General features: G+C 55.1%; 1 protein-coding gene across 4 annotated transcripts in view; it reads right to left on the reverse strand.

Annotated features, from left to right (window-relative positions):
- Positions 1-5,533: 5,533 nt before the first annotated feature.
- LOC105468705 (phosphodiesterase 2A) overlaps positions 5,534-23,260 on the reverse strand; it is a 100,778-nt gene continuing 83,051 nt past the window's right edge. For all 4 annotated transcript variants that reach the window (XM_011718944.3, XM_011718951.3, XM_071075239.1 and 1 more), the window contains 25 exons: positions 21,264-21,323; positions 20,399-20,552; positions 20,164-20,216; positions 19,878-19,952; positions 19,727-19,768; positions 19,151-19,216; positions 18,454-18,584; positions 15,418-15,529; positions 14,898-14,937; positions 14,718-14,781; positions 14,230-14,302; positions 13,909-14,086; positions 13,553-13,665; positions 12,794-12,871; positions 11,803-11,925; positions 11,252-11,322; positions 10,732-10,854; positions 10,272-10,359; positions 9,962-10,009; positions 8,915-8,989; positions 8,662-8,761; positions 8,276-8,388; positions 7,855-7,893; positions 7,612-7,718; positions 5,534-6,982 (listed from right to left, as the gene is read on the reverse strand). In XM_011718944.3, coding sequence (XP_011717246.1) covers positions 6,772-6,982; positions 7,612-7,718; positions 7,855-7,893; positions 8,276-8,388; positions 8,662-8,761; positions 8,915-8,989; positions 9,962-10,009; positions 10,272-10,359; positions 10,732-10,854; positions 11,252-11,322; positions 11,803-11,925; positions 12,794-12,871; positions 13,553-13,665; positions 13,909-14,086; positions 14,230-14,302; positions 14,718-14,781; positions 14,898-14,937; positions 15,418-15,529; positions 18,454-18,584; positions 19,151-19,216; positions 19,727-19,768; positions 19,878-19,952; positions 20,164-20,216; positions 20,399-20,552; positions 21,264-21,323 — 2,337 coding nt within the window. In that variant the 3' untranslated portion in view covers positions 5,534-6,771. The remainder of the gene's footprint in view (positions 6,983-7,611; positions 7,719-7,854; positions 7,894-8,275; positions 8,389-8,661; positions 8,762-8,914; positions 8,990-9,961; positions 10,010-10,271; positions 10,360-10,731; positions 10,855-11,251; positions 11,323-11,802; positions 11,926-12,793; positions 12,872-13,552; positions 13,666-13,908; positions 14,087-14,229; positions 14,303-14,717; positions 14,782-14,897; positions 14,938-15,417; positions 15,530-18,453; positions 18,585-19,150; positions 19,217-19,726; positions 19,769-19,877; positions 19,953-20,163; positions 20,217-20,398; positions 20,553-21,263; positions 21,324-23,260) is intronic.

Here is a 23,260-nt window from a genome sequence, read left to right on the forward strand (position 1 = left end):
CACATCTGACCCACCAGTCTCCAAACTTGATGTTGTGCTTTGTTTCCTGTATGGACTCATCTTGGTATTCCCTCAGAGAACAATCTGGCTGTGCCATCTATCAGACTTCATTCCCACACAGCTGCCCAGATGCAGGGCAGCCTCCCTCTCGGAACACCTTCTGCATCCTGAAGGCCTCCAGTAGGCTCATCCTCCCAGTTAATGGACAGGAAAACTAAGACCACTGAGGAATCCCAATGCTCATCCTGCCAGGATAGAAAGGAAAGCCCAGAGGAATTGCAGAGTGCTGAAGAGCAGGAATTCGCTGTGTGGGGACAGTTCTTGCTTTGTGTTTCAGGACAGGGAACCCAGGAGTGCAAACCTCAGTCAGGTAAGAGGCCTGCCCTGACATCCTTCATCCTCCCACACCACCCATGCTGCCTCCTCCCCCGATTTCCCATGCCCCTTCCTTCATTCCCGCCCCAACCCTGATTCTCCCTTCTCTCCCCAGGTGCAGTCCAGAGCCTGTCTTGAGCACAATGGCTGCTCTGCTCTGCCCCGGACCCTCACCACCTCCAGCGGGGTTCATCATCCCAGTTTATGAACAGAAAAACTAAGACTAGATGGGGGAGCTTAGCTCCTGCTCAGAGCAAACCTTCAACTCCTTCACCTCCCTGGACCTGGCACCCTCCCAAGAGACTGCAACCAAGGTTATGAAAATAGCATCTACTCACCATCTTCCCTCAGCACACCCCCAACCAACCCACTCCCTCAGTCCCACCCGTGTCTCAAGGAGACTGAGCCCCAAGAAGCACAGCTTCCTGCACCTCCTCACCTCCCAGCCTGCTTTCCTGCTCTATCTGCAATGTCCTCAAGTCCTTTCCCGTCCTCCTCATCCAAACTCCAAGACCTGCCTACACCTCACCCTCCTCCAGGAAGCCCCCTTCATGACCGGGGTTCACTGCCTGCCGTGACCGCCCTCCCTCACCAGCACAGCACCAAGCCTTGCGATGCTCTCTAGTAGTTATTTCCTGCACAGTGAAGGGGTGTGGGAAGCATCATTTCTGCCTATCCCTGTTCACATGCAAGTCTGGCTCTGCCTTCCCAGGGACCGTGCTACAGAGGGAGACCGCTCATCAGGCAGGCACCACCTCCAGGGATCTCACTAAGGTAGAACTGATGGGCCTCAGTTCTGTTCAGAGAACAGCTACACGGGCAGGAGGCCTCCAAGAAACAGTTTCCATTTTCCCTGTGGAGTCCGTATGGGTGTGTACTGTATAAGGTATGGGCTGTATGGAGTCTGCAGGTAAACATGCCTGTGTGTCACAGAATGAGCATGTGAGTGTGTGTGCATGTGTCAGTGTGAGAATGCCTCTGTGTTTGTGAGTGTGAGAGGGTCATACAGGTGCAGCATTCTGTTGATGGAAAGAGTCAAACTCTGTAAAAAAAAAAATTTTTTTTTTTTTTTTTTAGATGGAGTCTCACTCTGTCACCCAGGCTGGAGTGTAGTGGCACAATCTTGGCTTACTGCAAGCTCCACCTCCCGGGTTCAAGCAATTCTCCCTGCCTTGGCCTCCCGAGTAGCTGGGATTACAGGTGCCTGCCACCACGCCTAACTCATTTTTGTATTTTTTTTAGTAGAGATGGGTTTTTCGTCATCTTGATCAGGCTGGTCTTGAACTCCTGACCTCATGTGATCCACTCACCTCGGCCTCCCAAAGTGCTGGGATTACAGGCATGAGTGCCCAGCCTGTAAAATATTTTAAGAGATATATTCTGAGCCAAATATGAGTGACTGTGGCCTGTGACACAGCCCTCAAGAGTTCCTGAGAACATATGCCCAAGGTGGTCGGGGTACAGCTTGGTTTTACATATTTTAGGAAGGTATGAGACATCAGTCAAATACATTTAAGAAATACATTGATTTGGTTCAGAAAGGTGGAACAACTCAAAGCGAGGGGGTTCCAGGCTATAGGTAAATTTAAACATTTTCTGGTTGACAATTGTTTGACTTTGTCTAAAGACCTGGGATCGATAGAAAGGAATGTTCAGTTTAAAGAGAAAGGATTATGGAGACCAAGTTTTATTGTGCAGAGGAAGCTCTCAGATAGCAGACTTCAGACAGAGCAAGTTGTAAATTGTTTCTTGTCGGACTGAAAAGGGTGCCTGGCTCTTACTTAGTTGATTATCTCCTGGATCTGGAAAGAAAGGAAGGAAAACAAAGGGGGAAGGGAATCTCTATAGAATGTGGATTTTTCCCACATGAGACTATGGAGGGCAATTTCAAGGTATGGCAAGGAAATATATTTTGGGGTTAAATATTTTTTTCCTCGTTTCATAATGTTATGCCAGAGTCGGATTGAAAAGTAAATCACGACATATAGGGTCGAGTAAAACCCATCTGATGAGAATGTATGGTTTGTAGGGCATGACTCCCTAGACCTCTTAGGTAGGAATTTGGGTAAGACAAAAAATCAGAGCTCAGTCCTCAATTCCTAATACAAAGTTCTGAGATCCAAAATGCTCCAAAATCTAAAACACTTTTTAGCACCGACATAATGCCACAAGTGGAAAATTCCACACTTGCTTCAATGTGCACAAACTTTGTTTCATGCATAAAATTATTTAAAATATTGTATAAAACTGCTTCAGGCTGTGTGTATATAAAACATAAATGAATTTCCTGTTTAGCCTGGGGTCTCATTCCCAAGATATTTCATTATGTATATGCAAATATTCCAAAATCCAAAAAAATCTTAAATCTGAGACACTTCTGGCCCCAAGCATTTTGGATAAGGGATATTCAACCTGTAGGTGAATGGACAGGAGTGAGATTGCCAATCGCCCCCCGCCCTGCGCCCCCATACCCTTCTCTGACCTCTGGGGAGGTGAGGACAGTGAGGGCTGGACACCACCTGGTGACCATGAGCTGCACTACAAGCCACCACCACCCCACTCCTTTCTCCCTGCCCCCTACTCCAACTCACACACACACAGACCCACACAGGCACACACACAGTTGATCCCAGCTCTCAGCTCTTTCTCTGGGGCCTCAACCCACTTTGTGCTCACCACCCCAATGCCCTACAATAGTCTTGCAAAGACTGAAGATGGAGACCCCGTCCTTCTGAGTCTCCCTCCTCTATCCCAGAGGAGGAGAAAGGAATCAGACAGCCCTTGGAAGGGAATCAGACAGGTAGGGCTCACATCCTAACCTTGGTGCGTTACTTAACCTCTCCAAATCTTAGGCAACTTGGCTGCAGAATAGACTAATGGTATCTGCTAGAATCATTGTGAGGTTAAATAAAATGCAAAATGAAACCATTAAGATGGGAGGGCAGAACAGCTACAGGAAGCCAATGGGGTCAAGCCTTGTGTTCTGTAACCTGGTGAGGGCTGCCCTCAGGCTCCGTGCAGAGCCTCCTCCCATCTGTCCTCCCTCCCTTCCTCCCACCTCTCCTCCCCGGGCATTCTCAGACAGCAGTTTTGCTCACCTTTGCAGGGAGTTCACCCCTGCCAGAGGCTCCACCCAATACCTGTTGTGGGTAAGGGTGATGCTGAGCAGAGTCCCCATAGCTCTTCATGGAGTGGCATAGATCCCACCTCCCAGGGCCCCTCTAAGTCCTCCCTCTGCATCCCCCGACCCATTGGTCACCATGTTCTGCCAACCCAGCATCTCTTGAATTCCTCTCCTCACCCAGCCCGGGACACAGCACATCACCCACAGAATAATCCCTATCCACCGTCTCCCCTTGCAGTCATTTCCCTGCTCTCCAGGGGGATCTTTCTACAATGCACTTCTGAGTCACTCTCTTACTGAAAACCTTTCTCTGATTCTCCACTGCCCACAGACTCCACAAAGCCAAACTCCACAACCTGGCATTTAAGGCCCTTCAGGGTCTGGCCTTGCCTCCTCCTCCATTCCTCAGCTCCTCCAGCTGCCAGTCCCTTCCCTTCTCAGGGCCTTTGCAAAAGTGTTTTCTTCTACCAGGAGTGCCTGTCCCCTTTTGCCTGTAGGAAAACAACATCTGCTCATCTTTCAAACTTCATTGTTGTTCTCAGGGTTATGATCCTGCCTGGAGCCCCGTGGCCAGGCACCCCACAGCGTTGTCATGGCTTGCATCTGAGTTTAGATCTATCTCTCCAATCAAACTGTGAGACTTTCCAGACCAGGACAAAGACAAAGTTAGCCCTTGGCCCTAGCACGGGGTCCTGCATGATGAGGAAATATCTGTGGTTGTTCCCTCCATTTGGTGAAAAGCAGGGATGTGTCACAGCATGGGCCTCAAAGGAGGGCTGGGCTGGGGACAGAGAGCAGATGCAGGGTCAAGGTCCCCTTTGCCCGAAGGGTTGTGGAAGAGGAACATGCGCACACACTCAGGGTCAGGGGTCAGGCATAAGAGCCGCTACATCAGCCCACAGTGACCCTGAGGTCAGCCAGGCGCCATTAGAATAGCCATCTCTTCTCGGTTGTGGGTCACAAACTGACACTCCCACCCCCACCCGGGGACCCACTGGGCCAAGCCTGGGTCCTGTGCTGTGAGAGGACAGAGACAGACTTGGGGAGCCCACAGCAGGAGCTGGGAAGGGGAGGAGCCTGGAGCCCCATAACACTAAGGGAAGCTGGAAACCTGGAGACCATACAGCCAGAGGAGCAGATTCCAAACCCAGACAGGCTAGTGGGGCAGGGGGAGCTGCAGAGGAAGCAGATGGGCTCTGTGGTCCCAAAGGCAAGGCTGGCAATGGCTGATGGTCACAAGATGGCCCTGTCCATCTCCTTCCTTCTCCCACCAAGAAAGGAGACCCCAGTGCCCACCCTCTTAACACATCAACCTTTACTGGCCAGGAAGAGATGAACAGGGAGAGGAGCTCAGAGGGGGGTAGGCAAGTCGGGGACAGGGCCTGGAGACTGTACCAGGCAGAGCCTCTTCGTGGCCCCAACCTGGAGTGTGCCCATTTTGGACTGGGCAGAAGCAAACACTCTCACGCAGAGGAAAGCAGGGGACTAACTCCTCAGATACAACCGGGGCTGGATGTGGTGTGGAGTCTGACTCAGGGGTGCCCCTTCAGCAGGACTCAGAGAAACCGGGATGTGGGACTTCCTGAGACACAGCCAGGCATCATTGCAGCTAGAAACAGAGTTCAGAGGCCCAGGCCGTCACCGTATGGGCACTCATGACCAGGGCAGGCCAGCACTGGGAGGGAGGGTCTAGGACGAGCTCCAGGCTACCTCCTCCAGGCAACCTGCCTGCTTGCCTCAACCTCTCAGTTTTCCCTCTACTCCACAATTTCTGCCAGCCAACATGTCCCATCACTGCTGCATGGCCAGACCTTCTCATCTGCCACCCACCCCTTAACCTCCACGATCTGGCACAGGGCTGGCCCAAGGAGTACCCCAACAGGTCTATGACTTCCCCAGAAGAGGGGCTAGGCACCAAGGGTAGGAGACTCTGGAAGCCATGGAGTTCCAAAGGGCGTTTGCCTCTCCCAGTTCTATTACCCCGCTCCACCCACCCCAAGCACAAAGTCAGAAAACAGCCCCATAGGGGAGAACTGGTAGAAAGAAATAGATTTATTCTCATGTACAAAGCGGTCAGCCCACGGGACCATATACGACAGTTGCACAGAGTCCTAGAAAAACGCATCTCTCTAAAGGCAACTCAGAAAGGTAAGGCAGGTGGACCCCCTCCCCCACCCCGCAACGCACACAGAATGAAACAGAGAAAAAGAGAGAAGCCAGTGGCCAGGCTAACCCAAGAGTCCTGGCCCTATGGGGTCTCCCAAGCCCTAGGGCACAGGTGGATATGGCCTTGAAGAGAGAGCCCTGCCAGGGCTGAGGCCAGGTCTCTCCCTAGCTGCAGGAATGGGGAAGGGGCTCAGGCCAAGGGGTACACTCAGGGGGCCTCTGAGGGACTCAGGGTTGGGCTCTCTGGGCCCTAGGGTGGCAGAAACATTCCACAGCCTCTGCTGGGACTCCGCAGAGCGATAGAGCTATTTTAGACATTGATCTAAAATGGATCTTAGAGCATGGATTGTCTTACCCTCCTGTTTGGCCCAGACAGGGGGAGAGACTTGCCCAGCGTCACACAGGCAGGAGGAAACATGGCTGGCTCATTCATACCTGGGCCTGTCTCCCAGTGCGGGGATCCCTCCTGCCCATCAAGCCCATCCTGCTTCTTCCCGAGCCCCTTCTCTGCAGAGCACTGAGCTGCCCCTCGGCAGCTTCCTCCTGGGGCCCCTGTATCCCCCAGGTCCCAATCCCACTGTCACTAGAGTGGTGGTCCTCAGGGGGCCTTCGCCCTGCAGCTGTTTCTAGTCCTCCCACAGAACTAAGGACTGTTTCCAAGACGCCACACTCTGCTCACTCAGATGTCTCACCTTCCCCTTCCATGAGGATCCTGGAGACCCCAAGGGATGGGAGTCCTCCAAGGGAAAGGAGCAAAGACCTGGTGGGGCAGGAATGGGGCAAGGAGAAACCATCAAGCTGCAGGGACAAAGAATGGCTTGGGAAAGACTTGCCAAGGTGTGGTCAGAGGCGCAGAGCAGGGCCCACTGCTCATTGGTTACCCTGTGCTCTCAGAGGACAAATCACAAAGTCTCCGTGAGGCTGGAAGTCTTGCTTCCATTATACAGATGAGAAAGCTGAGGCCCAGGAAGGTAGTACTTGTCCAGGGTCACACAGGAAGTCCTGGTCTAGAACACAGGACTCCTGGCTCTGTTCCCAGTGCATCTGCTCAGACCAGTGGAGGGCTGTGGGAGGTGGCCTGGGCAGGGAAGTGTCCCTGGAGGGGATCACTCAGCATCAAGGCTGCAGCAGCCATTGATGGGAGCCCCAGTGCCATCCAGATCAGGCACCTCATACTCCTCATCCAGGAAGTCCAGCGAGTTGTTACTTGGGAGGCCGCGGATGGTGAACTTGTGGGACACCTTGGTCCAGTGCTCACGGTTGGAGGCCACACGCTCGTACAGCTCTGCTGCTTCGGGGAACAGGTCCTGCAACAGCCTGTGGGTGCATGGGGGCAGAGGGCGAGAGGACAGAAATCAGACCATGGGCAGCAAGAAAGACTAGGGCTACACAGCAAATAGAACTTCCACAAGGGCCAGGCACGGTGGCTCATGCCTGTAATCCCAGCGCTCAGGGAGCCAAGGTGTGCGGATCACCTGAAGTCAGGAGTTCAAGACCAGCCTGACCAAAATGGTGAAACCCCATCTCTACTAAAAATACAAAATTAGCCGGGCATGGTGGCGCGTGCCTGTAATCCCAGCTACTCGGGAGGCTGAGGCAGGAGAATCACTTGAACCCAGAACGGGGAGGTTGCAGTGAGACAAGATCATACCATTGCACTCCTCCAGCCTGGGCAACAGAGTGAGACTCCATCTCAAAAAAACAAGAACTTCCACAAGAATGTGAGACAGAGGAGGACACCTAGGAAAGCATGATGGTCTCTTTCCACTGCAGACCAAGGATGAAGTGAAGGACCCACTGAGTGGCACAGCAGGAGACAGTTGTGCCCAGAGGCAAGGGGGTGAATCACTTGGAGCTGGGCCAGGCACATGTGTTTGCTGTGATGTCCCCACTCCAGCCTACCCTCACTGTGCAGGGTGCCAGCTTGTCCCCATGAGCTCACTCACTTGTAGATGGGCATTGCAATGTGCTCCATGAAGCTGATTTGTAGCTCGGGGATATAGGCCTTCTCCCGGTCCATCATCTCCATTGGCCTGTTGCCCATGGCCTTTTCCTGCAGGCATCAAGTCATCAGGTCTGTCCCTCTCATTCCTCCATTGGGTACCAGGGTCAGGCTAGTTCAAGCCCTCCCTGCCCCAGGCCAGGAACCCTCCCCCAACCTGGACATCCTGGGGTCACTCCACACATACCAGGTCTCCCTGGGAGAAGAATTCTTTGTAGATCAGCTCCTGAAAGGCCAACACTCTCATCACATCCTGCACATAGGACACATCCACCCAAGCTCCTCTGACAGCCCGTTCCCAGGAGAGAAAACTGAGGTCCAGGGATTCAGTCCCAGCTCAGGAGCTGTCCCACCAGCCCCAGCCTGGCATGGCGATGGCCCCAGGCAAGGAGTGGCGGGGTTGGGGCCCACCTTCCACCAACCACTGACTTGCTAGGTCTGTTCCCCTTTCTGAGTCTCCATTTGTCACCCTGAGATGGTCTAGGTTTCTGTCTCCCCAGAACACAGCCAGGCTGAGCTGAGCAGAGAGATGGTGTTCAGGCGGCAGGGGGCATCCAGAGCTGGGCAGGGTGGGCAGCCTATGCCTTCCCAGGGAGGACTGCACCTACCGCGATCTTTCTCGTGGTCTTCCAGCCCTTGGTCTGGTCAGAGAGGTCACAGGAGGTCATGAGGAGGCAGAGGAGGAGTCTGTGATGCTGCTTGTTGTTTCGGTCGTAGCCCACTGTTGAGGGGAGGATGGGGTCAAGGAGCGGGGCCCAGCCTCCTTGCCCTTCTGAGGACAAGGCTCCCAGGGCCCAACCCAGAGTGCTGTAGGGAATTGGGCACTCTTGATGGGAGCCAAGGGGCCAGTGCTGGGTCTGCCTGGTGGGGCTGTGCGGTCAGAGAAGGGTTGATGCTGCAGGGGATAGGTCTGCACCCTGGGAATGCTCCCCTGGCAAATCCTTCCCCTGGTTGTTCCTTCCCACCCCCAAGGCCTGGGGCTAACAGCAGTCACCCTCAGCCATCTTCTGGAGGTCCTTGAAGATGCGGAGATGGTGGGCCAGGTCCGTGGCCAAGATGATGTCCCGCATCAGATCCAGCATGCGCTGATAGTCCTGGGGCAAGGGCAGGGGTGTCATGGCCTCCTGCTGGACACCCCCACCCATTTGCCCATCCCAGTGAGCCTCCACTCCTTGGCTCCTTCTCCCACCTCCAGCCAGCACCCAGCTCTCCCCCTCAATCCCCACCCCCACCCCCAACCCCATCACCTTCCGGGAGAAATGATCAAAGATGTTGCAGCCGTGGGTGTTGAGGATGGCGATGGCCTGAGCAAAGTGGTGCCTCTGGGGGGAGAGGAGTGATGGGGTCCCGGCTGGGGCAGAGGGGCTCCCCTCACCACTGACCCCAAGAGAGGAAGCAGAGCCTGGTCCAGCTCCAGCCCCCAGGTCAGCAGAGCAGTCAGAAAGGGGGAGTCAGGGGCCCCAGTTCCCTTTCTGAGCTCTGTTTCAACCCTCTGTGTGACCCAGGGCGAGTCCCTAGACCACTCTGACCCTCAGACTCCTCAGCTGTCACATGCAGGGAGGGACCCAACAACGTAAGCTCTGGGGTCCCTGAAAGCTGGAACATTTTTGAAATGATCCCTTGGAGTCCTAGACACTAAATCATGCAGAATGCATTTGTTTGCTGACAAGGAGAGGCAGTGATGAGGCAAGGGCAATGCCCCTGTTTCCGGATGCTGAATGGCTGTCACTCAGAAGAGGAGCAGCTTATCCCAGGGGGCAAAGGGCAGAACCAGCACTGCCACCAGGCCTCCTGGGAGAGAGACAGAGCACCCCATCTCTGGGGGTGTGCAAGCAGAGGCAGCCTCTGGAGGGGTGTTGTGGGAAGCAGCATAGGGCAAGGTGACTTTGGAAATGTGTCTCCCACTCTGTGGCAAGCCCTGTGCCAAGTGCAGGAAACCCAGAAATGGCTCAGACCTTGTGCATGCGGAGGTAGGCAGACCCAAACCAAACAATCTAAGGTGATGCTAAGTGATGGGAGTGGAGCCCATCCCAAGCTTGGCAGGAGGGGGCTGAATGGGGTGTTCCCAGGCAGCCAAAGGGAAACGCACTGAACACAAATCCTTGCTATCATCTGCACCTGCACCCTTCCAAGCCCACTCCAGGAAAATGAGCCAGACATGTCCTAGGTGTGGCTGCAGCTCTCGCAGCCTGTCTGGAGAGCATGGTTTGGGAATAGGGGGAGCTGGGTCATAACTTTGCAAGTCACTGGCCTTAGAGGGGAAAGAGGATGGGGGTGGGACAGAAGAGTGATACCTCCATGACGGAGCCCTCGGAGCTGTAGAGCGCAGCCAGCACAGATTTCTGGAAAAGCCCAGGAAAACTGTGGTCACTCCTCACATCTGGATCCAAGTGCCACTGCTTTAGGCTAAGCAGTGTCCTGCCCTTCCCAACTTTCTCCCCTCCTTCCTGTCTCAAAGTCATGGGCAAACCCTGGGGGAACCTCCTCCTGTGTTTAAACTTGGCTCCTGGTCTCACTCGCTCCCACCTGCCTTCAGGCTGGGAGAGGATGAGACTCCCAGACACCCCATGCAGGGTCCCCACTGTGAGCAGGGCAGGGTCTCACCGAGGCCACCTGGAAAGAGTTGTTTGTGCCTCTGTGGTCCAGGTCATGACACATGCAGGAAATAAACAAGGCAAAGATCTCGATGTCCCTGGTTGAGAGGCAGAAAGGAGAAAAAAAAGAGATCAGCCCACAGTCCCCTCCCCAAACCCCCAAGAGGATGACATGCCCAGGAGCCACTGGGACAGGAGTTGGAACACCTGGGTTCCCTTCCTGGAAAGAAGCACTGGTTTGGAGCCCAGCAGACCCAGGTTTAAATCAGGCTCAGTCTTCACTGGCTGCTTGACTGTGAGCAAGCCCCTCCTGGAAGATGGGGCTTGCAGCCTTCCCCTCGAGTCCCCTGGGGCTAAGAAGATCCCATGAGGCAGTGTGTGTAAAGTGCCTGACACACAGGGGGTGCTTCCCTGTCCCAGGGAAGGGGACCCCAGCGGCTGCCAGATGTGGGGGAGATGCAGCCACTCACTCGAGGTAGTTGGTGAGCTCCAGGTTCTTGTAGAGCAGGTAGCAGAAGTGGGAGACAGAAAAGGCGTGCATCCAGTTGTGATAGGGGGGATCTCGGTAGCCCTTCTTCACCATCAAACAGAACCTGGGGGAGGGGAGAGGGCAGCAGAGGGGCCTCAGCCTCTCCTCCTCCATCAGGGCCCCACGATGGCAGACTGCATGTCCCTTCCATCCCTGAGGGACCCTCCACAGCTTTCCTTGATGATCCTGTCTTAGCAGGAAGTTCCTATGCACATCTAACTTAAACCTCTGGTTACACACTCTCGGCCTTGCCTCCAGGCTCTGCCTTGCCCCATTTCTTGCCTTTATTGACAGTTCAGTGTCTAGGAATTGCTTCTCACTCATGGATCCTCCCCACCCCCATACGACTGGGTCTCCCCAGTCATCCTTAGAGAGATCCTCTCCAGAATGCCAGGGGCAATGGATGTGACAGTGGAGGAAAGAGGGAGGCGAAGACTGGGGCTGTCTGCATGTGGACGAACCGGGCCAGGGTCGGGCAGTCAATTTTGTAGTTGTTGATGAAATTCATGTCCTGCAGCATGCTCAGGATGGCCTGGAGAGGGCAGAGGGCAGAGGGAGGGATCAGAGGGGCTGCCAGTATCAAGATGGGACCCCCGCCTGGGCCCTTCTTCAAGCTCCACACTCAAAATCTGGAGTCTTAGAAACTTAAATCTAAACTAGAGAACCACAAAATAACTGAAGCAACCGTTCTCGGAGCTATGCATTTTTAGAGATCTAAGAACTAAGAACTCTTGAAACCAAGCCCACACAAAATATTAGAAAAACGGGGTTGGGAGGCATGCAAACCCTGAGGTCACATGCCCTGGGCATGGTTGTTCCAAGACAGCCCTTGGCATCATCCAGTCCAGCCTCTAGCCCCTGGGCAGGCCCCATGGCCTCATGATGGCAGACTACATGCCCCTCCATCTCTGAGGAACCCTCCACAGCCTTCCTTGATGACTCTGTCTTCCCAGGAAGTTCTTGATGCACATTTAACTTAAGCCTCTGGCTACACAAGTGGAGAGCAACTCACCATGGACGTGTCATCCTCGGGCAGGGAACGAGGGGTGTAGGTGAAACTTGCAAAATTGGAGTCAATGGCAGCCACAGGCTGGATTCCATCATGGAGAAGTTTGGTAGACTCATCATCGGACACCTAGAGGAGACCAGCCAGAGCATTAGAAGATAGCCTTCACCCCATCCGGTGTCTTCACCCTCAAATTCCCATAGAAGGTGGGGGATCCATCACCCAGAATGCACCACAGTTGGACCACCACGATGTGGACTGTAACTGGGCAGGAAATCACAACCCTCCCCTCACAGCCCTGCAGCCCACCCCGCCTGCCTCCCTGCAGGTGACCACCCTTTATCTGTTACAGCCTAATCTTGGCAAAGATTGAGAACACTCCTTCATGACACCCCCAAACCGTGGCAGCATTTCACACACAGTAACTGTAGCAGTCCTCCTTTTGTGGAGACCTTTCTACTCTAACCTTAACTCTTCCTACTACACTTTTGATCCACCTCACAAGGTCTGGGCCTCTCTGGTTTGGACACAGATGAGAGGAAATGTCCAAATGAACAGCAACTACCATATACATGGAACTAAGCCAGCTTTTCTGATCCAGGGTAGGGAATGGGATAGATTATCAGCAATTAAGACTGCCCAGGACTCCATGGGCATTGTACCTAGGGAAGCCATGAGGACAGGTCCTGAGTGAGCTTCCTAACCCTCAGTAATTCCCAAGATGGGAATTATTCCCTAAACATGGGGAATACCTGGCTGAACCAAATTATTCCTGGGCTGGTTCCTCTGGCTACTTCCAGCCTTGGGACTCAGCTCAGAAGCAGGTTGGAGGAGAGGTCTCTAAGCAGGGGTGGGAACTGCCCCTAAGGAGGGCAAGAGGCCTGCTATGGCTCTGGGCCTATCCTCTCATCCTCAGTAGAGATAGATCAGGAAGGCCTGCCTGGCCCTGGGTCCCCAGGAATCTGGGAGGAGGACCAGAGGTCTCTGCAAGCCTCACCTTCATGTGGTACATCATCATCTCATTGGCCAGGTGGCTGCGATACTGAGCCTCATTCACTTTTTTGTATAGGAGAGACTAGGGGAAAGAGGGAAAGATGGGGCTCAAGGAAGGTGGCTGTTAAAACTTAGCAATGCCCCAGACTGGGACGAAGGGGTCAGAAAGATACCCCACTTCCTGTCCCATTCTGGCCCCAGTCAAAACCTTCAAGCTCCAGTCCACAGTAAAGACCCCACCCCCACTTTCATCCAGACCCCCGCACCAGCTCCTCCACCTCGTCCTGCCAGCATTTGGTCTGGCCCTTTGCACCGCTCCCCATATCTGATCCAGGCTTCAGTGATGGAGCCTAAGGCCCCTGGCAGGGAAGGAGAAGCAAGGAGGGGATCATGTCAGGGACCTTGGGGCTGGATTCCCAGGCCAGAGCACCAGCAGGCCTGGACACCGAGACCCAGCACTTCCAAAAAGGCACCCGGCTTGGGCTGAGGATGCTTCCAGGGAAGAGAGGAGGTTTTGACAACGGGAGCTTCTCATGGTCCCAGGAGGCAGAGTTGACAGGACAGGAAATCGTATCCCCAATTTTTAGATGGGAAACTGAGCCCAGAGGTGGCCAGCGTGTCCTGAAGGCTACACAGCACCCCAGCGGCGGGACTGAGTGCCAGACCAAGGGATCAACCCACAGGGAGAGCTGGAGGAGAAGGGAGGGTCCCTGGTGGGCCCCGCCCCTATCACCAGACATCCCACTCCCACCCCCGCCCTCACATGGGCGATGCTGATGCCACAGTAGATGGAGAAGGCCGTCGCCAGGTCCTCGTCGAACTTGCTGAACCACGGCCCATTGATCTTGTTCACCAGCTCAGCCACACCGATGACCTCTGGGGAAGGGAGAGGGGCAAGGAACCACCGGTGGAGGGAGGGATTGGGTGGAGGGAGGGAACCGGCCGGGACCTGCCCTCGCAGTTTCGGCTGGTGACATCCCAAATATGAAACCCGACTCCCTTCTGCTCCGGGACGCCGAAGGCGGTGGGGAAGTGTTGCCCACCCAGCGCTCGGACTCGCCCTGCCCCGCGCAGGTGCCGCCCCAGCCCCGCCCCTCCGCCCCGGGCAGCCACACGCACCCTGGTTCTCGTTCTTGATGGGGAAGCAGAGGATGTTGCGCGTGCGGAAGCCGGTGCTGTCGTCTACGCCGCGGTAGAAAAGCGGATGGGCATATGCGTCCGGGATGTTCAGGATCTGGCCGGTGGTCGCCACGTGTCCCGCGATGCCCTGATCGGCCGGGATGCGGATCTCGTAGCTCTGCCGGGGAAGAGATGGAGTCGAGAGGAAGAAGTTAGTGACCCGACCACAGAGGGGACTATTAAACGTAGGGCCGCTCCCCAGCGCCCCCGGAGGACTCCCGGACACCCCTAGGGCCACATACTCCCTCCACAGTCGCTCACCTCATCATCCACCACACCCCCATCGAACACCTTGGCCACCAGTTCATTCTGATCCAGCAGGAACACAGAGCAGCTGTGGAGGGAGGGGGTTCGGTCCTCTGGGGCCTGACAACCCCCTCTGATCGCCCTCACTTTCCATAAGGAGGCAAAGGCCGGATTTTTCGAGGCCTGGGAGGAGTGCTCCAAGGTAAGCCACTCTGCTCAGGGCTGGCTGGCTCCAGAAACCTATCCATTCAAGTGTGTTTTTTGGAAGCACCTACTATGTGCCAGGCAGTGATAGGAGCTGAGGATCCAAAACCAGCCCTGTCCCTGCTGTCATCGGAGCTTACAGTCTAGTGAGGGAGACAGGCATGAAATAAAGGATCCCTCAAAAGGTGATGAGGTCACATAGAAGGCAGAGAAGGGGAAGTGGGTTGGGCAGGAAAGGAGATGATGGGGACTGAAGGCCACAGCCTCTCTCGTCCTGTCCCCTGGATAGAGTCACTCACATCTCTGCGTTGCTGAGGTTTCTGGCCTCTGTGATGATCTCCTGGAGCAGGACAGAGACGTCATCTGGGTGAGGGAGAAGACCAGGCATGAGACCAGGCTGCCAAGCCCTCCCACCTCTCCTCTGCAACTGCCAGCCCCCGTACCCACACACAGCTAGGCATAGAGAACAGTGCACTCACCCAGGTGGGTGAAGAGGTTCTTTGCCACTTGGAGAAGAGCCTGGAATGAAGAAAATGGAGATCATAGGTGGTCAGGGTGCAGGGGTCACCCTATCTAACCCCCTGCCCCCAACAGCATCCGGGTCTTCTCCTTCCTTCCCTAGGGCTCACTGGACAAGCCAGAAACTGTCAGTGTCTAATTATATCATTTGGCTACTAAGTGAAGGAGTAGGGGAATCGCCCCAGTGCAAGTGAGGAGTCTCCTGAGTGAGTGTCTCAGCCGCCTTCACACTAGCTCTAGCTGCCTATGTGTTGCTGTAGTGCCCAGATTGAGCACTAGAGGGCGATCACATACAGTGCCTGCGGGCAGTGGCGCGGCTCCTGAGCAACTGCAGGCCTCCAAGTCATTAGGTTAGGGAACCACCTGGGGAAGGGCTGCCACCAGTCCAGAAAGACATGGGCATTTCCCTTCTGAATGGGTCTCCGGGGCTGAAAACTGGGCGAGTCAGTGCCCGAGAGAGACTCAAGGCAGGTCACTCACCTGGCACTCACACTTGAGTTTCTGTTCCTTCTGGAAGGCCAGGGTGCTGGTGAGCACGGTGCTGGTGTAGTGGAAGCAGTGCTGGATAACATGTTCGTCCTGGTCGGTGAACCTGGAGGAGGGTGTGGGCTCACTCAGGAGGGAAGGGAAGACCGGCTTCTCTCCCCACTCTCCTTACTTCTGTTCCACCAGAAGCCCACAGGGGTACCCACCTGCCAACTATATAACCACTGCACAGGCCCTTGGAACAGCTTCCCACCCCCATGCCCTGCAGACTGGGGGCTCCCTGAGGGGAGGGCTCCAGTCTGCCTTAGATACTTGAAACCAGAGCCATACCTGCCCCCTCTGATTTGGGATTTACCCAGCCCAAAGCTGGGTCTCCTCCCTCAGACTAGAGACTGCCTGGGCTCAAGCTGGTGTTTTGCTCTTCCCCAGGCATGCCTCCAGCCTTAGGGAGGGGAAGTGGCACTGCCCTGTCTTGTGCAGCTCCTGTCACTACCCCACTCTCCCTGGACTCTGCTGGCCCTGATTCGGTGCCTCCAGAAATCCTAGGGTGGTGGTGTGGAGAGGACTGCTTGCCCTGCTCATGGAGCTAGCTCTGGTGAGACAAGATCAGCCCCAAATCCTGCTTAGGTCATTCAATCTGGCCACCAAATGATTTGTCACTGGGGAGTTGCATGGGGCTGGGTGGACCAATGGTGTGGGTCATGGGAAGAACCTGCCTCAGCCCACATCACACTGCCCTGAGGCGTCCCTGCCTAAGCCCTTCCCCACTTTTTGGCTGACCTTGGTGCTCTGCCCTTGTGGGGCATCCCCCACTCATGCTTGCCATCCAGTGATTCTGATCTAGATCCCATCCCCACCACCCTGGGTCTGTCTGCACACCTTCCTTACATTTGCAGTCCCTCAGCTAGCCCCACCCACCTCTCAACCCTCAACCCTGGACATCTCTCAACTTCAGCCACACAAAGATCCTCATCATTCTGAGAAAACCTCGGGCTCTTTCACACCTTCACGCTTTTTTTTTCTACACTGTTCCCTCAGCCTAGAATACCCTTCTCACTCTCTTCCCTCTACGCCCTGAAAATGAGCTTCGAGTCTTTTTTTTTTTTTTTTTTTTTGAGACGGAGTCTCGCTCTGTCGCCCAGGCTGGAGTGCAGTGGCTGGATCTCAGCTCACTGCAAGCTCCGCCTCCCGGGTTTACACCATTCTCCTGCCTCAGCCTCCCGAGTAGCTGGGACTACAGGCGCCCGCCACCTCGCCCGGCTAGTTTTTTGTATTTTTTTTTTTAGTAGAGATGGGGTTTCACCGTGTTAGCCTGGATGGTCTCGATCTCCTGACCTCGTGATCCGCCCGTCTCAGCCTCCCAAAGTGCTGGGATTACAGGCTTGAGCCACCGCGCCCGGCCGAGCTTCGAGTCTTATGAGATGGGGCCATGACTATATCATCCATGCCCAGTGCAGAGCGTGGTATAGTGGAAACACTTCCGAGAGCTTTGCTAATGTTGTCACTGTATCCTATCCCTGGCCTTGCCACCAGCCCCATCCCACTCACAGCTGAAGGGCTTCTGGAGCCCCTGTTCTCTGGCTACTTAGCTGTATTTCAGGAAGCTTCTCTGCAGTCACTGCACTGAGCTGAGCCCCACCCTGGCTCAGGTAGTCATTCAACACTCACTCCCTGAAATGCGTGGGACCCAGAGATGGCCCTGCCCCTGCCCTGGGCCTCAGGGCTGCCACCAAGGCCCCATCTTGTTTTTCTGCTGATACCACCTCTCCTCCAGCTCTGGGGCCATCCCAGAACCCAATCCCCCAGCCAGCAACGAGAGGTCATGGCCCCTGCTGGACCCCCATTCCCTCTACCTTCCCCTCCCCAAAGGCCTTCCCAAGGCCATCTGGTCAGCACTGGGATGGCAACATTAAGTGCTCAATATTTGTTTGCTGAATGGCATAAATTCTCCCACCATTAGGATGCCTACAAGTTCCAGATGCCACCAATCTCACATTCTCCCTGCCTTAGCGGATTCTGCCTTGCCCCTATCTTCGTTTCCCCAGGCCCACCCAACTGTCAACACAGTTCCATGCTGGTAGGTTCTGCAGCTCAGACCTAGGACTCCTGAATCTCCACCCTACCCCAGCAGACCTCAGGCCCAGGCTCTGACACCTACCTAGTCCCAGGCTCTCTAGTGTCCACCCCCTGCTGGAGCTCCAGGCCCTGAAACCCAGCCTGTTTGCTTAGACTCCAGAGGCCAGCATCCTATCAGCATCTCTTTGCATCAGGACTCAGCCCCTCATCTGTCTACTTCTCCTCACCTATGTGATGCAGCACAAACTTTCGTCCTGCCAGCCCAAGTGTGAACCTGCACCCAGGACAGAAATGGCTCACCAGACACAGCACTATTTCTCCCTGAACTAAGATGCATTTGCAGTAAAATTCAGGCACCTACTCCTGTTGATGAGTTGGTGTAGACATGAAATTTATTTATGACACCATTTCTAGACCCCAGGTTTGTCCTCAGTTCTCGAAATATGCTTCCCAACTAAGCCTCCAAGCCTGCTTCTCTGTCCACTGTGCCCTGCCCACCTCTTTTTTTTTTTTTTTTTTTTGTATCATTTTTACTGCTGCCCTGTCAGGGGCTCAAAAGATCCACAGGTTTTCCCAGTCCCCAAGCATATTCCCTTTAGCCACGGTCCACTGTGTTGATGATGTTCTGTGAGTCCCAGAGGGTTCACCCAACTCAGAACGCACCCACCCCTCCATCTAGCAGTTTCTAGCAGTAATGCAAAAACAGGGATGGCAAGGGAGGGAGCCCAATACCCCAAGAGCAGATAATCCAAACTTCAGGAAGTGTGGGAAGAGAAGAGGAACCAGCTTGGACCTCAACATGACTTTCATTCTGTTGCATTAACACACCGTTCAACCCACTGCTGCTGAGACAGTAGCCCCGGTTCAGTACCCTTCCCACATTGTTACCCTAGTGGAGCCCTAGCCAGCCTCTCAGCAACATCTCCTGATCTGCATCATCCCACAAAGACTCACAAGTCTCCTTCTAGCTTGTTGAAGGCGCAGGCCAAGGCCACCACCTGGTCAGTGGCCCGGCTGATGACAGGGACACAGAGCATGGCCTGCAGCTCACAGCCCAACATGCTCTGCAGCTGTTGCACATCCTCCTGCAAAGGGGAGACAAGTCAGGGCAGGGAATGAGCGGGGAGTATGCTTCCCTCCTCCAGCCCTCCATCACATTTTGCAATGGGCGGTTCTAAGGGACTCATGCAAGGCTGGAAGCTCCATGTCATGGAGATGGGATAGTAGAAAGTCCCCAGGTCGCCGGGCGCGGTGGCTCACGCCTGTAATCCCAGCACTTTGGGAGGCCGAGGCGGGCGGATCACAAGGTCAGGAGATCGAGACCACGGTGAAACCCCGTCTCTACTAAAAATACAAAAAATTAGCCGGGCGCGGTTGTGGGCGCCTGTAGTCCCAGCTACTCGGGAGGCTGAGGCAGGAGAATGGCGTGAACCCGGGAGGCGGAGCTTGCAGTGAGCCGAGATCGCGCCACTGCACTCCAGCCTGGGCGACAGAGCGAGACTCCGTCTCAAAAAAAAAAAAAAAAAAAAAAGAAAGTCCCCAGGTCTTATCTCCCCCATTCCTAGGCTGCTCTGTAACAGAGACCTTGGCTCTGAGGGATGGACAGTGGGGTCTCCCCTTTCCCCTCTGGGTCCTCCAGGCCATCACTTACAGAGGTGAGGTCCTTCAGCTGGATGGACTTCTTGTCTTCCACCACCTGGCCCAGGCATCCTGTCAACTAGGGGGTGAGGAGAGACTGAGTCAGGGCCCAGCACTCCCCAGGTCAGGGGATCTCAACCTGTCCCCACCCTCAAGTCTGGAAGTTTCAAAGAACCCTTCAGTCAGTTCAAATGGTGGGCAGGGTCAGCACTGATGAGCAGAGATGGAGGGGACTCTGGTAGAATCCCTACAGAAGATTCTAGGGTCTTCCCTAACTATGAGAGAGATAAGCAGACTCCATGGATTCTCATCAACAGATTCTAGCAGATCCATATCCAGAAACACTCCAACAGAAGTGAGCAGGTCCCAGGTAAGCCTTTCTGTAGATGCTAAGAGATTCTTGCTGATAAAGCCTGATGATCACAGGTTGTGATCCCTGCAGCATTTCTAAGTAGATGCCAAGATCCAGATAATTCCATCGGATTCCAAGAGTCTAGAGGATCCAAATACTCCAGACAGATCCCAGGAGTGTCTACCCGGCCCCAACCGCCCCTGCAGACTCCAACTAGAACACAGACGAGGGACTCACGGGAAAGCTGATCTCTTCCCCGAGCACTTTGTCTCCGATGACCTGAGGAACAGAGTGCAGGGAGCCGGTTAAAGGCAAGTGATTTCCCCCTCGGAGACCCGAGTTCCTCGCCCAGCCCCGACCCAGCTCTACAGTGGACCTGGGCCCTCACCTTGCAAGAAAGCTGGAGACTGTCCTCCGACACCAGCAGGAGGCAGCAGCGGGATGCCCGGGTCTCCTGCTGCAGCTAAGGGAGGGACGAGGGAGGGCGAGGGGGTGACCGCGGATCCGGGCCACCCCGCTCCCCACCTGCTCCCCTCTCCGGGGCTCTTCAGGGGGGTGGAGGAGAGGGGAAGGAGGGACATCGTAATCGGAACTGAGATGGAGGGCTCAAGGGGAAGTCGGTCCCCGGAGGGAGACAGGACGGGGAGGTGGCCGGGAGGGGCGCAGGGACTCACGTATTGGAGCACTTTGAGCTGCAGGGAAGAGGCATCGAGGTCGTAGAGTTCCCCTGCAAGGACCAGGGGCGGGTCAGAGAGAGGGCCCCTCCGTACCTCCGTGCCCGGGTCCCTCGGGCGCCGCTCAGCTTCGCGCCGGGCCAGCCGCCAGCTCCCGGGACCGCCTAACCCGCCCACCTCCCCTCCAAGTTCTGCCCGGCCCCGCCCTCGTGACCTGCCCAGGCCGGGTCCTCACCGCACAGTTGCAGGATCTTTCGGTCGCGGTCGGTGTACGCTGCCCCGCCCTTCTGGTCTTCCACCGCCCCCTCCGGGGGGTTCTGGACGGCTCGGGGAGCCTCGCTGGGCCGGCGCTGCTGCAGGGCCTGCACCCTCCTCAGGGCCACCAAAGTCTGGGACACGCCGAGCGGTTAGCGCGCCGCTCGCCCCACCCTCGCTGTGCTTGCTGCCGCGGGATTCCTGCCTTTGCTCCTGCCGTTCCCTCTGCCTGCTGGGTCCATGGACCCCGTCGCCGTCCCAATCACCTCATCCCTGGACTCTACCTTCCTGAGGGCTCCCCCGGGGGCTCCCACCGCCCCTGGAGCGTCCAGCGGTCCAGGAACAGGAGGGTACAGTGTCTACCTCCATCTTTAGCCCCTAGATTCTTCCAAGACAAGATGTCAAATTTCTGTCTCTAGCCCCCTCAGGAAGTCGCAAGTCCTTGTTAAAGTCACAAAATCATAAAGTCTCAGGCATGAAAGAGCCTCAGTATGTGGAGGGTTCTTTCTAAATACAGATGCTCCTGGACTTAGGATGGGGTTGCTTCCCCATAAATCCATCGAAAAGTCAAGAAATTGTAAGTTGGCAACCGTGTGTATTTACAAGGTATTTGACCAGTTTTGTCTCACCACCGCCCTAGGTCAGTCGGTGCTATCATTATTCCCATTTTCAGGTGTGAAACTGAGGCTCAGAGAGGTTTAGTGACTTGCTCAAGGTCACACAGCTCAAAAGCATCAGAGCCAAAGCTAAAACCTAGGTCTGTCCAGCTCCCTGGCCAGAACATCTTCCCACCAGCTGTGATAAGGGTCTTCAGCCTCATGGTACGTGGCCCCGCTCCCACTCACATGCTTCTCCACTGCCTGCAGGCTCCATTCCTCATTGTCACTCAGCTGGCCACAGTGCACCTGGAGGGATGGGAGAAGGGAACTAGCTGTGACCTCTCCCAGTGTCTGTCTCTGCCAAAGTGCCCTCCCCATGCGCAGCACACACAGGTCCCCACCAACACATACACACTCAAGTCTGTGGGCCTCAGTGATAACCTCATCTTTCCGACACCCAGACAGCTCCAGGAAAATCCCCTCCTGTAGGAAGTCTCCTAGGACTAACCCAAAGACGTGAAACTTTTTTGTCTCTGCCTTTTCAATCACTGACTCATCAAGAGCACAGCCCAGGTGTATGGTTTAGGGGATGGAGGGACCTTAGACCCCTCTTCAGCTCCCAGCTTATGGAGTTCTGCGGGTCCTGATTTTAGAATTGGTGGTATTAGCTTTAGCCTCCCAGCTCTATCCTTTCTGAGTTAGGGTTTGAGCTGCCCCTAAGTCTTGGATAAAGGAATGGGTTCAGTATGATGCACCTGCCATGGTGAGGATGGATGGGTGAATGAATAAATGGATAAATGGGTTGGTGAAGTGCTTTGCCTTACATGCGATTCTCACCACTGTGATGCAAGCCTCCACCTGGTAGGCAAGACATGGCCAGAAAACTGGAGTGACTTGCCCAAAATTACACAGCAGAAAGTGGCAGAGTGAAGACAGCACCACCCACTCCCTCCCGTTCTCTGCCCACACCTTTCCCCCTCTAGATCCACTCTCTCCACCACCCCTATCATCCTGTCCCTCTCCAAGTTCCCTGTGCCAGTCACCAGGGAACTCAGCCCATCTTTCATACCCTGTGAAGTCCCTTCCCCGACCCCTACTTGGGTGCTTGTAGAGAAAAATGAGAGACAGTGGGGAGGGAGGGTGGCAGCCTAGGGACCCACTACAGGCCCTGCCAGCAAGGCTCCCCACCTGCGTCACTAGCTTCCGGAGCCCACTCAAAGCTGCTCACCACCTGCAGAGCTCCCCACAGTGCCTGCACTGGGGGCCCCTCCTTTGTCCTCCCTCCCCAGTCAGCAGCCAATGCCTGCCTCAGCTCTGGGTCTCCTGCCAGGAGCAGATGGGGAGGAGGAGACCAGCAGGTTCTCGGGAAGCTCACAGTCTGACTGGGGCGGGATGAGTAGGGGGACATGACTGGGAGGAGGTGTGGAGCCTTGTACCTGAGGAAGGAGAGAGAAAACTAGGTGGGTAGCTCAGAGGGGAGGACATTTGGAAGGCTTCCTGCATTGGCATGGGGAAGACAAGTAGACCTTGAAGAGACCAGGACACTGGCAGTAGGTGGTTCAGGGAGACGAGGATCCAGGTAGGGGCGTGGTCCATAGTACCACAGAAAGAAGGGCCTTGAGTGCCAGGCTAAGAAGTTAGACTTTAGCCTGAGAGTACTGGGGAGCCATGGCAGACTTCAGCATCTGAGGGCCACTGTCTATGCGGTGTAGGGTGAATTTGAGGGAGGAAGAAGATTGGAGGCAGGAAAACCTGGAAGAGACCTGGGCTGTCAAGGATGGTGTTGAAACTTAAGCTCTGGATGAGGTTCAATCTGTGACTCCTACGGGACGGCGGGGGCTGGAGGGAGGAGAAGCTGGGGCTATGGTTCATTTGCATATGGCTTATATAAATATGTTGGCATTTTACTGTTAGCACATGGAGGAGGACATAGTTCTTGTTCCTTCCACCTGGTCCCATCTCTCAGAAATAGAGAAGTCTGGGACCCCTCTAGGGTTGTGGGGGCAACCAGTTCCTGGGCTGCCTCGGTCTGCCTGCACTCAGCATGTGCACAAACACACACATGTACACTCTTATGAAGAATGTCAGGCCCTCACACACATGCATTTACACTCACTCACCCATGGAGGTGGTACACACACACACACACACACACACACACGGAACAGTCACAGACACAAAGACATCCACACATCCACCCTTACAGTGTCCACAGCATCCTCACAGGCACATTCATGCCTGTA

This window comes from Macaca nemestrina, chromosome 12 (assembly GCF_043159975.1).
Source record: "Macaca nemestrina isolate mMacNem1 chromosome 12, mMacNem.hap1, whole genome shotgun sequence".
Classification (NCBI taxonomy): Eukaryota; Metazoa; Chordata; class Mammalia; order Primates; family Cercopithecidae; genus Macaca; species Macaca nemestrina.